Source organism: Chiloscyllium punctatum, chromosome 10, assembly GCF_047496795.1.
Source record: "Chiloscyllium punctatum isolate Juve2018m chromosome 10, sChiPun1.3, whole genome shotgun sequence".
NCBI lineage: Eukaryota > Metazoa > Chordata > Chondrichthyes > Orectolobiformes > Hemiscylliidae > Chiloscyllium > Chiloscyllium punctatum.
This window is the reverse complement of record NC_092748.1, coordinates 31,276,261-31,293,913: the sequence shown is the minus strand read 5'-3', so window position 1 is coordinate 31,293,913 and position 17,653 is coordinate 31,276,261. Positions and strand designations below refer to the sequence as shown.

At 40.8% G+C, this 17,653-nt stretch overlaps 2 protein-coding genes across 2 annotated transcripts in view; both read right to left on the bottom strand.

The window, feature by feature from the left end:
• The window catches only part of wdr12 (WD repeat domain 12), a 32,927-nt gene extending 27,712 nt beyond the window's left edge, over positions 1 to 5,215 (bottom strand). Inside the window, exon 1 of the mRNA XM_072578777.1 lies at positions 5,103 to 5,215. Within this exon, the coding sequence (XP_072434878.1) occupies positions 5,103 to 5,143 (41 nt within the window). The 5' untranslated portion in view covers positions 5,144 to 5,215. The remainder of the gene's footprint in view (positions 1 to 5,102) is intronic.
• A 2,916-nt stretch (positions 5,216 to 8,131) lies between these two features.
• Positions 8,132 to 17,653, bottom strand: part of LOC140481982 (calcium-responsive transcription factor-like) — a 53,350-nt gene continuing 43,828 nt past the window's right edge. Inside the window, exons 14-16 of the mRNA XM_072578768.1 lie at positions 17,089 to 17,219; positions 14,098 to 14,476; positions 8,132 to 9,721 (exon numbers count right to left, since the gene is read on the bottom strand). Coding sequence (XP_072434869.1) covers positions 9,621 to 9,721; positions 14,098 to 14,476; positions 17,089 to 17,219 — 611 coding nt within the window. The 3' untranslated portion in view covers positions 8,132 to 9,620. The remainder of the gene's footprint in view (positions 9,722 to 14,097; positions 14,477 to 17,088; positions 17,220 to 17,653) is intronic.

Here is a 17,653-nt window from a genome sequence, read left to right as displayed (position 1 = left end):
CACCCAGCCCATATCCCACACAACCCTTCCTATTCATACACCCATCCAAATGTCTTTTAAATATTGCAATTGTACCAGCCTCCACCACTTCCTCTGGCAGCTCATTCCATACATGTACCACCCTCTGCATGAAAAGTTTGCCCCTTAGGTCTCTGTTATATCTTTCCCATCTCATCTTAAACCTATGCCCTCTAGTTCTGGACTCCCTGACCCCAGGGAAAAGACTTTGTCTATTTATCCTATCCGTGCCCGTCATGATTTTGTAAACCTCTATAAGGTTTACCCCTCAGCCTCTGACGCACCAGGGAAAACAGTCCCAGCCTATTCAGCCTCTCCCTATTGTTCAAATCCTCCAACCCTGGCAACATCCTTGTAAATCTTTTCTGAACCCTTTCAAGTTTCACATCTTTCAACAAGAAGGAGACCAGAATTGCTCACAATATTCCAACAGTGACCTAATCAATGTCCTGTACAGCCACAACATGACCTCCCAACTCCTGTACTCAATATCTAACCAATAAAGGAAAGCACACCAAACGCCTTCTTCACTATCCTATCTACCTGCGACTCCACTTTCAAGGAGCTATGAACCTGCACTCCAAGGTCTCTTTGTTTAACAACACTCCCTAGGACCTTACCATTAAGTGTATAAGTCCTGCTAAGATTTGCTTTCCCAAAATGCAGCACCTCGCATTTATGTGAATTAAACTCCATTTGCCACTTCTCGGCCCATTGGCCCATCTGATCAAGATCCCGTTGTAATCTGAGGTAACCTTCTTCGCTGTCTACTACACCTCCAATTTTGGTGTCATCTGAAAACTTACTAACTGTACCTCTTATGCTCACATCCAAATCATTTATATACATGATGAAAAGAAGTGGACCCAGCACTGATCCCTGTGGCATTGCACTGGTCACAGGCCTCCAGTCTGAAATGGTGCTACACAACAGGTTAATCTGCAAAAAGAGAGTTTATGGGTTTGGGGAGATATTAGAATGTATAGAATTTGGATAACATTCAGAATACAAAGTGTAAAGATAAATGGGACACATTCAGTTTGCCAGTGGTGACCAGTCAAATGTAGCATAGATCAGTGCTGGGGCATCAACCAATTACAACCTATATTTGTAATATGAAACAAAGAGACTAAAAGTAACAGTGCTTTCAATACAGAGCTGAGTGGAATTGTAACCCTTGAAAAGTAGTAACAGGTTGCAAAGAGATATGGTCAGATTAAGTTAATGGGAAACCAGATGCCAAATGAAGTATAAAGTGGGAATGCTTGAGTTTGTTCACTTGGGTTGTGAAAACAAAAAAAACCCAAAGACACTTTAAAAGGCTTTTATTGCAAGGGGATAGGAGAAGAAGAACAAAGGTATATTGCTGCATTGTATAATGCGTTTGAGGTTCACACATGAAGCACTGTAAAGTTTTGTAGTTCATGCTGAAGGAAACTAGAGCAAAGCTTCACTTGATTGGTTTCTGCGAATACAGGCACTAAATCGGGTCGATAATCTCTGGAGTTTAGGAGAATGTGAGGTGATCACATTGAGACATGCAAGATTCTGAAGGGGTTTCTGGAAACACTCAGGTCAATGATCAAAGATAGGTTCTGTTAAGCAAGACTGACAGGTTATCGGAAAAGGCAGGATTGTGGGATAATCCGATTAACCATGGCCTTAGTGATTAGTGGAGGAGGCTCATGTGAACTACTACAGCTCCTAAACAATATGTTAGACAGAGGCTGTTTCCTGTGGCTGGGGAATTTAGAACATGGGAGCACAGTGTTAGCATACAGGTCAATCATTGAGATCTGAGATAAGGAGAAGGTCCTTCACTCAAAAGGTTATAAATCATTGAAAGTCTTTATTCAAAAGGTTGTGAATGCTCCGTTGTTGTATACGGTTTAGCTTGAGATGGTGACAGATTCCCAGTTTTAGGAACCAAGTCTAGATATGCAGTGCAGTGGGTGGAGTGGCATTGAAGCGTTAGGTCAGCTATAATTGTACTGAATGATCAAGCAGGCTGGGTGATGCATATGGTCTACTCCTGCTCCTAGTTCTTATTTTCTCAAAAGTTTCAATCGTCACACTTCCAAGATCATTACTGCAGAAAGATTTCTGGTATGGTGACATAGAATGAAGCAATCACACTATAAACCCTCTTAGTTTTGTGACTGCATTATAAATGCGTTAATTGATAAATGATCTCAGCTCATAAGGGCCATGGACAGAGGTGATGAAACTGGGCAGAATCCATGATGCTGATCACACTGTCCAGTAATACCATGTATTGTGAAGTACTTTAGATTAGAACATGGACTTAGGGGCTGCATGGTGGCTCTGTGGTTAGCATTTCTGCTTCACAGTGCCAGAGGTTTGATTCCAATCTCTAGAATCTGTCTATGTGGAGTTTGCACCATCTCCCCAGGTCTGTATGGGTTTCCTCCGACAGTCCAAAGATGTACGGGTTGGGTGCATTGGCTCTGCTAAATTGCCCCATAGTGTCCAGCAATGTGTAGGCTTGGTGGATTAGCCAGGGGAATTACAAGGTTAATGAATGGTCTGGTAGGATGCTCTTCGGCGGGTCAGTGAGGACTCAAAGGGTTGAATGGCCTGCTTCCACACTGTAGGGATTCTGACTTGTTCACAACGTCTCAGTGCTCCCCACTATGGAATTTTCACACGGCAGCACTGAAATTATTCTATTTATTCTGGCGCTGGGGAGGCAGGAATTGCCTTAACTCTCAACAGCCTTTACTTCCACTAATGCACATCAGAAATAATCCTTGAATTGAACAGCAGCAATTTTCAACAATCTAATGAACTTAGAAGATACTTAAAGGTGAAGCTGTGGACAGCAAACACCAAAAATGAGAGAAGAGGCTGTAGGGAGAAAATATGTTCGTGGCTATTAAAATAATAAAGTTAACATGAAAATGTTAGTAACGGAAGAGCAGTTAAATTAATATTGACACACAACTAATTAGTTCTGTTCTTTTCTCTCTAGCACTTTAATTGCCACTTCATCCTACCCCACATCATAGTGCTCAACTTCCAACTGATACCTTCCCAGAATTTTAAGGCAGAGTTCATCAAGAGGAATGTGGGTAATAACTTTTATTCGGTAGTAAAAGACTACATGGATTACAGACATCACGTAGAGAGTAAACCCAATATAAATGGGTGGCACAGATGCTCAGTGATTAGCACCATTGCCTCAGAGTGCCAGGGATCCAGGTTTGATTCGGGCGACTGTCTGCGTGCAGTTTGCATGCTCTCCCGGTGTCTGCGGGGGTTTCCACCAGGTGCTCCAGTTTCCTCCCACAATCCGAAGACGTGCAGGTTCGGTGAACTGGCTGTGCTAAATTGCTCATAGTGGTCAGTGATGTGTGAATTAGACACATTAGTCAGGGATAAGTGTAGAGTAATAGGGTAGAGGGATGGGTCGAGTTGGATGTACAGCATGGAAACAGACCCTTCGGTCCAACCCGTCCAGATATCCCAATCTAGTCCCACCTGCCAGCACCCAGCCCATATCCTTCCAAACCCTTCCTATTCATATACCCATCCAAATGCCTCTTAAATATTGCAATTTTACCAGACTCCACCACATTGTCTGGCAACTCATTCCATATATGTACCACCCTCTGCATAAAAAAGTTGCCCCTTAGGTCTCTTTTATATCTTTCCCCTCTTACCCTAAACCTAAGCCCTCTAGTTCTGGACTCCCTGACGCCAGGCAAAAGACTTTGTCTATTTATCCTATCTATGCCCCTCAATTTTGTAAACCTCTATAAGGTCACCCCTCAGCCTCCGACACTCCAGGGTTAACAGCCCCAGCCTGTTCAGTCTCTCCCTGTAGCTCAGATCCTCCAACCCCGGTAACATCCTTGTAAATCTTTTCTGAATCCTTTCAAGTTTCACAACATCTTTCCGATAGGAAGGAGACCAGAAATGCACGCAATATTCCAACAGTGGCCTAACCAATGTCCTGTACAGCCACAACATGACCTCCCAACTCCTGTACTTAATACTCTGACCAATAAAGGAAAGCATACCAAATGCCTTCTTCACTATCCTATCTACCTGCGACTCCACTTTCAAGGAGCTATGAACCTGCACTCCAAGGTCTCTTTGTTCAGCAACACTCTCTAGGACCTTACCATTAAATGTATAAGTCCTGCTAAGATTTGCTTTCCCAAAATGCAGCAGCTCGCATTTCTCTGAATTAAACTCTATCTGCCACTTCTCAGCCCAATGGCCCAGATCCTGTTGTAATCTGAGGTAACTGTTAGGCCTAATGGCCTGTTTCCACACTGTAGGGATTCTATGATCTATGATGAAATGACGTGCCCTCAAGAGATTACCAAATACTTGGGTTTTTTGGTGGGGGGACCCAGGAATGAATCACAGATGATAGCGTGTTGTCTAGCAGGGGAGACCCTAATTAAGTAAATGAAATGTGGAGGGGACAGCTGTTGTCTGTACAATGCACAGGAACTGCTATTATCCATAGTCTACATAGGGACTACTGTCTATTTCATATACGGGTACACGGAGAATGCTGTTCAGTACAAAATACGCTGGGATTGCATTGCTCTGTGATTTCCACAGGGACAGATGTTCAGTACAATACAGACAAAGAGGAGAGACAAGAACTGCTCTTCTCCACCATATGGGGACTCTTGCTCTTGATAAAAAGAGACATGGGTCTGTTCTGGCAGCATCGATGGGGAGAAAGACCCGAACGGGGGCCTGAGCATATATGGCGTTTGCTCATTAAAAACAGAGTTATTCCAAAAGAACTTGAGTCCTTCCCGTGCGGAGGTCAGCCAACCTTGTCTCACAGCTGGGACTGAGACCGGGCTGAGCGTTGGGTCGCTGGTCCCGTGAACCCTGCTTTCTCTCCCCACCAGATGCGGCCAGTCCGGCTGAGCGCCCCCATTCACCACCTCAGCCCACCTCCCCCTCCCCAACAACATGCGGAAGAGGAGATTTTTACTAAACTGAGAGACCGAGGGGTGTTTCCCACTCCCGTGCGGGCCGCACCGTGAATTGGACTCGGTCCCCAGGGAGGCCGGGATCGGATCGGATCTTACCTCCTGTCCTCGGTGTAAAAGCGTGCCTGCACCTGCGCCATCTTGGGAAGGTGGGGAGGGAGGAGCCGTCACTGCGCCTGCGCACCGCCTGCCGCCCTCCGCGCTGTCACAGTGCTCCCACACCACGTGACCACCGCAGGCGCGACGGCCGATCGCCGATAGACCCCCTCCACCCCCCAAACACCCTGATCACGCCTTCTGCTATCTATTGGCCGGGGCTGTTAAAGGCGCACTCCACCTCACGGACACTGCTCTTTCACTTTGAACATTTCTACATGTAACACAGCTTTCCTTCCCAAAAGTCAGAGGACGGTTCCCGCTACTTCAAAAGTTAATCAACAAAAAAACGTAATGTGGCCCCTGCCGTGAATTTGTCATTGCTTGATGGATTTTTTTTTTTAAAAACAGGAGTTAATCAAAATTTACAACCAGCAAGTTTTTTTTAAATCTCCAGTGCTTCCAACATCATCTGTTTTATATTGAAACTTCTCAAAAAGGAGGATTCACCACCCAAGAACAAAGAGAACCCTGCAGCGCCTTAACTAGCGTCAGGATGCCCCAAAGGAATTAAAAGTTTCAAACACTGTTAAAACGTAGGGAAACACAGCCTCCAATTTTCAAGCTGTAAGCTTTTTCAAAAGCAAAGATCTGCTTTCGTTACTGGAAACATACGCCAACATACAATTGTATCCCTTTCAGACCCCATTTATCACCATGTCAAAACTTGGCGATGGCAGTTGAGGAAGTTTTGTTTTCCTGCGTCAGCAGAGTACAATGACCAGGCAATCCGTATTGCCTTCCTGACTGGGGTACAAACATTGGGCAGGATACCAGGAATAACTGCACTGTTGTTCTTTTAAATACTGCCATGAGACCATCCAAACAGCCAGCACTTCAATTTAGTGTCTTACCCAAGAGCCAGCAGAGTCAACAGCGCATTGGAATTGTACTACACTCAAGGGATAAAAGCAAATTACTGCGGATGCTGGAATTTGAAACCAAAAGAGAAAATGCTGGAAAATCTCAGCAGATCTAGCAGCATCTGTAAGGAGAGAAAAGAGCTGACGTTTCGAGTCTAACTGACCCTTTGTCAAAGCTAGGACCCTAGCTGATGGAAATACATGAATTAAAGGCATGCTGGATCTAGCTTTGACAAAGGGTCAGTTGGACTTGAAACGTTAGCTCTTTTCTCTCCTTACAGATGCTGCCAGACCTGCTGAGATTTTCCAGCATTTTCTCTTTTGCCCGCACTTAAGGGTCAACTTTGATTTCTATACTCAAGTCCCTGAATTGGATTTGAACCTGAAACCTTGTGGAACTCACTGTCCCAGAGTGCAATGAAGGCAGAATCAATCAACAACTTCAAGAAAGAAATAGGCATGTTTCCGATGAAAAGCAGGATAAAGAACCTATGGACAGCAGGCAGGAAACTGGTGTTGAGACCAGGATAAGATCAGCCACGATCATGTTAAATGATAGAGCGGGTTTGAAGGGCTGAATTGCCTACTCCTGTTCCTAATAGCACCAAAATACCTTTGCTTCTGACTAGTTAGTTTTGTTGGGATTAACCAAACAAATATTTGGCCAGGTTTCTGAGGAAAATCACCCCGTTTATCTCCAAAAAGAGGCAAAGTTTGTTGTATGCTCTCATACAGATAGGGCCTCAACTGAATGATTAATCTGAAAAATGGCATGTTAACACAATGAGAAAATCTCTCATCTGAGATCAGGAAAACCCTATTTGTGGATCAAAATAATATGATTACAAAATGTAACTTTGAAGTAAGCTAGTTTATTTTCAATAACCCCAACCATTCTAGAATGGGACAATCTTGAAAGTCTAATTCAAACTACAAAATGCACATGAGTTAGGATCTGAATGAGGCCACCAAGTACTATGTAATTCCAGAGTTTTATTTCTATTTCAGATTTTCACTCATCATTCTTAGTTAAGAATATTATAACGTCACCTTTGACAGTGTTAAGAATTTTCGAAAGATTTTGCTTAAGGAGAAGTTAGTTGCTCATGACAATTCTGATAAACTGCTGTTCTGAACACATACTTTCATTAATGAACATCAATTCATGTCAAATGTATCTGCAATATCAAAATAAGATTTGTGACTGAGGCATGCTTAGACAATTTATTTCGTGTTTCTATCAGTGCCCCTGCATATACCAATAAAACCTTAAATGGCTGATAGTAATCAATTGTCTTATCTTAAATTCCCAGCTGAAACAAAAACAACTGCCACATGTCTACAAGCATATCACTGAAGGTAGATTTGGACCCAGCGTGTTGTTCTCAAATCAGAAAAACTAAGCTGACAAAGTTCTTAATTGTTGAAATTACAATCACGATGTTAAGATAAAGAACAATCGTATCAAATGTACTCAAAGCACAGCAACTTTTTTTCAATGTCTCTGAATGAAAATATTGAACCAGAGGCAACTTACGATTCAAAGTGGCTTTATTTGAATGATTTCACTTTTGTTGGTAACTTGCATAAAACAATGCAATCTTTTGCAAACACTGATGTATTAGACATCATCTGTAATGAAACTTCACTGAAGCAAATGTACTCTGTTTAAAGGCTCATGTCAGGTAGACCTGTGTAATCAGAAAAGCACAACATATGCACTGGATATAGAATCGGGGTCAAACGTACTGGCAGTTCTGTTAGCTTGCTTTCAGAACAGACAGAATAACCAAGGAGTTTAAACTTATTGTTGAAATACGTTCACTCATTTGTTTCACATTACTGAAGTAAACAATTTCAGTACTAAAGATGCTCTGCTGGTTTAACAATTCCTCATGAGGTGCATTTCCTTTAAGATTTTTCTAAACTACATGGGTTCTGGAGGTCTTTAAAGCTTCAGAGCTGAAAATGTGTTGCTGGAAAAGCGCAGGTCAGGTAGCATCCAAGGAACAGGAGAATCAACGTTTCGGGCATAAGCCCTTCTTCAGGAAAGGGTTTTGCTGAAGAAGGGCTTATGCCCGAAACGTTGATTCTCCTGTTCCTTGGATGCTGCCTGACCTGCTGCGCTTTTCCAGCAACACATTTTCAGCTCTGATCTCCAGCATCTGCAGTCCTCACTTTCTCCCCGTCTTTAAAGCTTCCCAAAGAAAAGGAAAACTTCTTGTTTTAAACTAAATTTAAGATGCCACAGGCAATCATATTTAAAGATAAAATACACAATGTATCTTTACATTCAGATATCTGCTTAATTTCGTAGTTAATCAGATAAAGGTAAAAGTTTCAAAGTCAAAATGTGAATAGTATTGGAATACTAATTCCCTCCCCATTACCATTAAAGAGACCCACACCCCCATAAATATTGAAGAAGTTTAATGATAGTTCTGCCATGGTTGCACTTGCATTGTTCATCGCTAATTAAAGGCTTGTGTATAAGACATGGAATAATGCCCTCACAATCATAAGGTCTGGTTACAGATAAACTCCATATCTCAGTGTCCATTAAAAAAAAATCACAAATCTCAATTCCACTGGCTTACTTGGTAAGAGCAGTACAATTCTCCCAGAACTGTCTTTCCTCTCCCAGCAGTCCAAGAGTGAGAGTTAATCTTCAAATACAATGTAAATCCTTTTGAGTAAGAATTAAAAGAAACAAATATCATTTTTAATTGGAATTTTGCATCTCTGGGTTCTTGCTACTTTAAGTAATGAGCAAACATTCCAATACATAGTAGTGACTGCTGCTGCTCGGAACCCAGCAAAAACATCAGTGACAAATGTCCACTTATACGTCAGGTTTCAGAAGAATACTTTGTGGTACTGAACTTCCAAAGGCTATCGGCTCAGAATTCAAACCTAATTGCATTTTCAAGGTCTGCATGCTATATGTCTGGAAAATCCTGAGTGGCTTCTTTGCAGTTTTGAAGCTAACATGAGACCTCAAACCTGGCTTCATTTCTGGCACCAAAACCAGTACAAATCAGTCCACATGTTTCCACTGTGTTTCCATATGTTTGTGAATAAATATTTAGTCTGATCAGATCCAGCATGCTTTTAATTCATGTATTTTCATCAGATCTGGTACCAGCACCAGAAAAATCTATAGATAATACGAAGGGGCAGCAGCCTTGTAGCAAAATGTATACTTATGATGATCCTGATGTTGCTGGCGTGGCTCCAATACCAGCTGGCAATGTGTTTTTCAAGGATACATACAAGGTAGACCATCAAAACTGAGAATATTTCATTAAGCAGCTCTGGGCAGTTAATTGTTAATACGTTCAAATGCCCTCAATGTTCATTCTTACAAAGCAGGCTGAGCAGAAGGTTCATGCATCTGGCAAGAATAAAAAGGTTCTCTCCTTTACAAATGGACAAACGTATTTCCATTATGGGAGTGTAAACTTCAACCTGGTCATTGTCTGCTACTAGGACCTCCCATATGTTCCATGATAGCTCAGGAATCTCCCCACACCAGGATGCTTAATCACTGGGAACCACCAGTTTCTTTCGGTTGCATACATGAAGTGTTTGAAGATCTTCAATCTCCTGGTCCAGCTATCTCAGACATGCAGGTCCTAGCTGCAGCTAGACTCCCATCTTCAGATTCCTCTTTGATTTGGCTGATACAACTCTCCTGGACTACAATAACATTGTGGGGAAAAAAGTAAAGCAAAAAGAATTAACATGGATTCAAATAACAGAAGATGCTCATTAATATCCTCAAAATAAATATCAATAGAAGGGGAACTTTCTAGAGTGCTATATGAGGAAATTGTTTGAATTCAGTCAAAAAAAGGAGAATAACCTTCTGCCTAACATTGCTAGGAATGCTTGACAATGCAATTAAAACAGCTTCTTTTCACTTTTCCAATCTTGCGTTTGAATTCAAATTCAAACAAGGTCATATCAATCCATATTGCCAAAGACATGGTTTTTGAAATTCTTTCAATGATGCTTAATTTCTACATGGACAATTCAGACAATGTCTGAATCGGACTATCCTATCATTCCTTTATAAAATGTAGACCTGGAGTAATTCTCACCTGTTATACGGTTTACTGGTCCTGTTTTTTTTGGGGTGGAGGCAATTTAGTATAGTTTGCCCAGAAAAAGCAGAACACATTTTTGAAACAAGCAGTAGCAATGAAGAATGCAGAAAATTGTTGAAAAAAATCAAAACAAGTTGTTGAAGTTCTTCATCTTATACCCACAGGACAGAATCAAAAGGAACAACAATTTAATACTACATCAGAAACAGGCTGTTGATTGATTGGCAAGTGCTCTCTGATTGGTTGGAACACACAAACTTTGACAGAATGCCTTTCTTTTCATCAAAACTCTAAACCTCTATACTTCCAATCAACTTAAGAATGCAGAATGTGATGCTATATCCCAAATGCAGTGATTGACTACTGTGAAAACTTATTTGGGTTAGCAGGATTGATATTGCTGCCAGTCACTTCGTCAAAACAAAGTGTTTAATGCAAACTTGAACAGAGGCACTCTGTACTGGTACTGAGCACCATCAGTTTTAATCCTGAGGTATTACATGAAACCCTCCAGTCCCAATAGTAAAAGTATATACTGCTTGACACTGTACCCTGTAAAGATTTAATCCATTTTCCTCAGTTTCCCCATTTCATTTGTCCAAATGATGCAGCCTTTCTTTTTTAAACAAAGCCTGATTTGTCTTCTTTTATCCTCAATGAAGGATCCCTCGCCACCGTTGTTGACTGGGCCTCCTATCACATCTGACTCACTTTTTGTACTTCTGTTCTCCATTCCTTCCCCTCCCTCATCCTCTGCCATCACCAAACACACCATCATATTTCCTTTCAGCAGTCTGAAGTACTGTTTCCTCTGCAACACCCTCGCCTAATTCTCTATCATCTCAACCTCTTCCCACAGCACCTCTCCATGCAAGCACATAGTTTCTACTCATTTACCCAGTCTCATCATCCAAATACCCAAAATACTCTTTCTAGGTAAAGCAGTAATTTACAACTATTTCTTTAATTTAGTAGACTGTATTCACTGCACAATGTTGCCTCCAGTCATTGAGACCACTTTACAGAACACCTCCGGTCCACAAGTATGACATGTGCTGTAATTTTTATTTTACACCTTGCACTCATGCTGACATATCCCTGTCCTCAGCATACAGCAATGCTCCAGTCAGCTTGAGGAACAGCACTTCGGCTTTCGATTAGGCATTTTACAGCTGCTTGACTCAACGACTTCAGTCATTTTAAGACGTAATCTGCCTCAACTGTTTTTTTTTTCCCTTTTTTTTGCATGTCAGTCTTAATTTATTCTATTTTGTATTTGCTTTCAGATGGTGGTTGCTCATTTTTCTTCCATTTCAACCTCCGCTGATGCCATTGTTTGTCTCTGTACTTGTCCCATCATCACCATTAGTTCTGCTCCACCACCATGTTTATCATTTAATGTCTCCAGTCGTCTGCCTTAATCCGGATCTTCCATTTTGTTCCACTCTCCTCTATTTCTCATCCCTGAAGAGCCTTTCCCAGTTTCAATGAAAGGTCATGACTCAAGACTTAACTGTTTCTGGCTCCATACAAGCTGCTAGATATGCTCAGCATTTTGTTTTTATTTACATGGATTTAGGACAAATTGCCAGCCAGTTACCAGACTGCACTCCCTCTCCCTCAGATGAACTGGTAGGTTGATTAGGATTGGCATGGTGGCTCAGTGGTTAGCACTGCTGCTTCACAGCACCAAGTATGGGAGTTCAATTCCAGCCTCGAGCAACTGTCTATGTGGAGTTTGTACATTCTCTCAGTGTCTGCATGGGTTTCCTCTGGGTGCTCTGGTTTTCTTTCACAATCAAAAGATGTGCAGGTTAGGTGGACTGACAATGCTAAATTACCCATAGTTTCCAAGGATGTGTAGGCGAGGTGGATCAGCCATGGGGAATACAGGGTTGGAGTGCGGTGGCGGTGGCATGCTTTTCGGTGGTCAATGTAAACCTGATAGGCCAAATGCCTGCTTCCACACTGTGGTGATTCTATGATTGTTCAAATATCAGGAGGATCTGGTACAGCATACTTGATTCAGCTAGAGTTGCTGAGAGCAGGTATTCACAGATTCTTCATATTGGTTTCAGAGAGTCTTGGGGTGGCAGCTAAATCCCCCAAATATACTCCACCATATATACAAGACTGTGTCAAACATTTTAATTCATTCCAATTTGTGCCTAATTATGGCAGTTATGAATATACTCATTAGATAACACAATTAAAGGAAGGTTGCAATGAGCTGGAGCTTTGAAGCATAGTTGAGCCAAAGTCTGAGTTAACTAAGGAAGGAGTCAGGAGGGTAGCTTGTCCTGGTTTACTTTTTCACTCTTGCTTTTTTAGTGAAGAGATGGTCAGCTGAATTTTCAATTTTGCAGCACTAAAGCTGTCAAAACAGAAGATGGAACTTCACCTGCCTACAAGTTCCCCTTCAAATCATACACCATCCTGAATTGGAATTATCGCAGCATTCCTTCACTGTCACTGAGTTAAGACCCTGGAACTTCCCTCCTATTAGCATAATGAACGTATTTACCCCTCAGTATTGTTTCAAGAAGGTAGTTTTCCATCACCTCAAGGGAAATTAGCGATGGACTAGCCAACAATGCCCATATTCCATTAATGAATTTTTAAAATGTACTGGTATTGTTATATTATTGAAGGTTGACATAGTCGCAGAAAGTTCAACAAACTGAGATTAATAATAAAAAATTTACATAAAATCTGAACACCTCAAAAGAAAATCTTTGAATGGCGAGGATTTAAGTAACCATTTGTTCTTTCTCTGTCTCAAGAAAACTCCCGTAACGTATTGTTGCACACATTGGTGTTGTGGAATTATAAGACATTCTTCAGTTCAGATACTTAGTATGGTGGATTTCAAAGGACTGCAGTTGAGAGCATATTAACATAAGGTAGCAGGCAATTCAGTATTGTGATGTTTAGGATTATATACTTGAGAGAGTAAACTTGCCTGCAATATGCATTGTCACTAACTTTATGCATTACAGAGATGTTTTAAAACCCAAACATATTAATTGAAACTATTTAATTAAGAATTGAAAATTAGTTGATTTTACATTTCCAATGCTATCAAGTCATAAACAAAAGCATTGAAAATGTGAACTGTACCACAGCAATTACTGGCTGTCACAGAAATGAATAGATGAAAATAGAAAACTCTCTTTTGGCAACTATATTGTAACTGTTAAGTTTTTATTATTGACTGAACATTATTCTTTATAAGATTAATTTATCAAGTCTGCGTTCTTTTGGATGCTGATGATAACCTCATGTACTCCGTATTGGCTCAGTCCTGGTATATTTTCTCCACTGGATCATCCAAGCAAATCTGAAATGTTAAAGCATCTCTGACCTTATCTCATCTGCAATTGCTGTTCTGATTGGCTTTGCTTCATCTGCTCACAGCACTCAATAATCTAAACAATCACACTGACCACACCAAATCCAGAAGTCAGAGTTTGGCAAAACTATTGCATGGGGTATGGGGAGTGAGGGTAGAGAGAGGGGGAATGGCATTATGGCAGCTGCTCGTTAAAATCACAGATTCTTCATTTTTCCTAGTTGCTGCGAAAGGTTATCAAGTTTAAACAAAACCTTGCTGTTCTGTCCACAGAAGTGTCTGACCTGCTGTGTATTTCCATTACAGTCAGTTCTGATATAATGCAATAGTTCAATTCCCGTACATTCTTGCTTTATAGGAAAATCCTGCAATAGCTGCACCATTTAAACTAACGGGGCTGGAATCACATTATAGCCAATACATGTAAGAAAAATTCGCATTCTACAAATAACTGTCTAAATTCTTCAATCATGTTAAAGTCAATATCCGTTGAAGAATCAAGTGTCATAGCAGAACTGACTTTATTTTCTATTTTCAGTTAAGATCCAGAGTTTTGTTTTTGTATTAAAATTTGAACACCAAATTTCACTAACAAGCAAAACAAATGAACTTACCAACTGTGGAAGGTGATGAAGCTTCCATGATCTGTACAGGGATGGTTTGTCCTGATCCAAGCAATATCTGATGAACTCCTCCATCAAGGCCTGTGTCTCCACCAACAGATGTTCCTACTGTTACCAGCTGTCCCATACTGACCATATTCTGTTCAGATACTGACACACCAACCAAGGTGGAAGCTGCAGAGTCACATTCCGACAGTGAGCTGCTGAGTTGCAGAAAGTGTGCTTGACTGAAAACCTGCTGCTGCTGTGCAGTAGGGCTGCTTGTTTCTGGCACTGCAGAAGGACTGCTGATGCCTGGTTGATGGGAATTCAACGTAACAACTGCTTGGGCTGCATCAGAAGAAGCAAAGGCTGGCTGTAATTGTAATCCCTTGAGAGAAAGAAAGAAAACAATTTGCAAACAGCATGAATCACAGAAAATAACCAATGCTATGGAAGAAAATCAAGACTGTAATAAAGAAATCAAAAAAGAGAAAGGAGGTTACCAGGACATAATCACATTCACAGTTAGAAAGATTCTTACTCTGGCTAGGGTTGGCTGAGACACAATTAAGATTCATTAGATTCATGGTATAAGAGTTTCACCCTATAATGACAGGGCTAACGAATTGGGCTTATAATCTCTGGAATTTAGGTGAATGAGAAACAATCTCACTGAAACATACAAGATTCTGAAGGGATATGACACAGGAGACATAATGGCTGTTTTCCTGCCAGGAAACCTAGGATATAGGGACAGAGTACCAGGAATAAGGGGTCAATCATTTCAGACTGAGATGTGGAGAACCATTTTTTTCGGTTGTGAATTTTCCGAACTCTGTACCACAATTGGTTATGGATGCTCCATTGTCCAGTATAGTTAGGGTGGCTGGACCTCTGGTTGCTCATTGGGTACAGGCAGTGAACAGGCAGGTGGAGTTGAGGCAGATCAATCATGATTGTATAGAATGGCGGAGCAGGCTCGTGGATTGAACAGTCTACTCCTTCTCCTATTCCTTGTGCTATGCTTTCAAATTAACCTGAAGCAGAAATATCAAAATTCAAAAGCTTTGAAAAATATTCCTTTTTATATGAACAGTGACTGAAATGGTGAGCCAATACCTGTTAACTTAAAGTAAAACAGAACTTTTCCTGTACAGATCCAAATTGGTTAGAAATCTTCTTTATAATAGGAGAAAAGAATATCAAGGATAATATTTAGTAGAACAGAGGAAAATCACCTGAACAAAAATATACTATAAATGCTATTACCGGGATGCAAGTTGCTTCAATAGCTTAGAGCAGTTGAGTCCAAACTTCAGAAGCAACCTGCAGAAACAATACTTGGGGTTGCAGGTTCCCCTCCCTGCAAGGTATCTACAGTGATGGTAGATAACAGACTCTGGAGAGACAGCTCCAAACCCACTGCAATGATGCCACCAAACAACAAAGGGGTGGATTTTACAATTCTAAAGTACCCATTACCTTACGAAGAATTTCGAGCAGCAAGTGCTGAGCAGACCTTGGATGTCTGAGCACCAGCATGGCACAGACAAAGGTTGGTAAGAGCAATTCAATTACTGATTGAGTGCAGAAAAATCTGGGTTTATGTAGCTGAGCCATGAAAGTGAATGGCAGCTTCAAATTTTTCTGTGTGCAGGCCCCTTACCTTGGGCTGGCAACTCTGCTTCACAGGCACTGGCACGTAAATTCCAAAATTGGAGTTTGCAGCAGTGGCAAAATCATGGGTATAAAGTAATGAACAAGGCACTAATCACTGTTTGTGGCTGTTTTGTTTGGGAGAGGCAACAAACGGGCAGATTATGGCGTGGAGGGTAAGGTAGAGGTGAAGAAAAGGCTGTGAGTAGGAGCAGGGGGGCAGTAGTGGTAGAAAAGGGGCTGATTAGTGCGAATGATGGGTGCATATGGTGGAAGGGGAAAGGAAAATTGTGGAGAGGAACTAGTTACAGACAGTATTGTTTTGAAAGTTGAATGGTGGTTGGAGAAAGGCTTCAAAGGCTCTGTCACCAAGGGATATGGAAAGTTTGATTGAAAGCTACAAATACATTTAATAATATTTTTAATAAACACATTTTAATATTTATATGATGTATTGTTGTTGATTTGCAATACATAACCATGATAAGTGACTCATCTTTAATTTTCTTTCCTAGGATGATGGCAACCCCAAGATGAAGGTTTAATGATGAAGAGGAAAAATGGTAACTGTACAGATGTCGAACAATAATATATATAAAACTACTGACATTTTTAAGTACCCATACAAAAACAACAATTTGCACTTATGTAGTGTATTCAACAAAGCCAAACACCCTCAGTGGTTCTGAAAAAAACAAACACTGAGTCAAAGGAGGAAAAGTTATAAATGACTAAATTTGTATTTTCAGTAGTGTCTTTAAGGATAAGAGAGAAAAACAGCTATTTAGGGTGGGAATTCCTGAACTTAAGGTCCATAAAGTTAAAAAGTTCTTCAATGGTGTGTTAAAGGAAGAGGAGAATGCATAAGAATTTGGAGATGAAAGAACAGAGTTATCAAAAGGTTCTAAAGATAGAAGAAATTTTAAAAAATGGAAATTAAATGGAAGGAGCAATGTCTCAGAGACTTCTGAATACAAGGTTCAGTATTTGAAGTTTGAGGCTTCAGTGGACTTGGAACCAATACAGGTCACCGAGTGCAGTGTGATGGACGACCATGACTTGGGCAAGATACATGGGCAGTAGAGTTCTGGATAACTTCATGCTAAAGGCAGATGGAATTGTAAACCAGGAGAACAATGAAATAGTACAATTTGAATGTAACCAAAGCAATAATGGAAGATTTCAGCAATAAATAGTTTCAAGAATTAGAATGCAAGCAATGGTTCTCAAAATAAGCTTGAAAGGTTGAACTTGTGAAAAAGGAAGGTTATTGAAGAAATGAAAATCAGGCCAGGAAAAGTGGAAACCTATGTTTATTTTAGAAGAACAATCAATTGGTCTGACCTGTAATTGTGCAAAAAGCTTTGGTTGCAATGAAGAAAGTGAAGATGAAAGTTGGGTTGTCTCTGGAGATAGTGTATTCACCATCTGGGTTGCGTCCACCTTTGTGATGATTGAATCAGCTGTAGTATTATCTGTGGATTGACAACACATGAGAAAATGCATACTCCTTTTAACAATTCAAATATAAAAATGTTTTTTTTTCCCAAACTGGCTGGCTTCTAGTCTGCAACTATCGCTATAAAGGTCTCACCAAATGCACACCGAAAGTCCATGAGAGCAACTGCCTCTCATCATCCACAAGATACAGTGAAACAATCTGTGACATAGCTATTCAAGTCCAAGTAGTACTTTAGGATAGCTGATTAAAATGGTTTGCATTCTCTGGTGAGCTTTCTGCAGTAACATCGCTGCGTAAAATCTCAATAAGCTCTAATAAAAATGAGATGGAAGGAAATACATTTTGCACATACTGTCATAGAGTCATAGAGATGTACAGCATGGAAACAGACCCTTCAGTCCAACTCGTCCGTGTCGACTAGATAGCCCAACCCTATAACCCAACTAG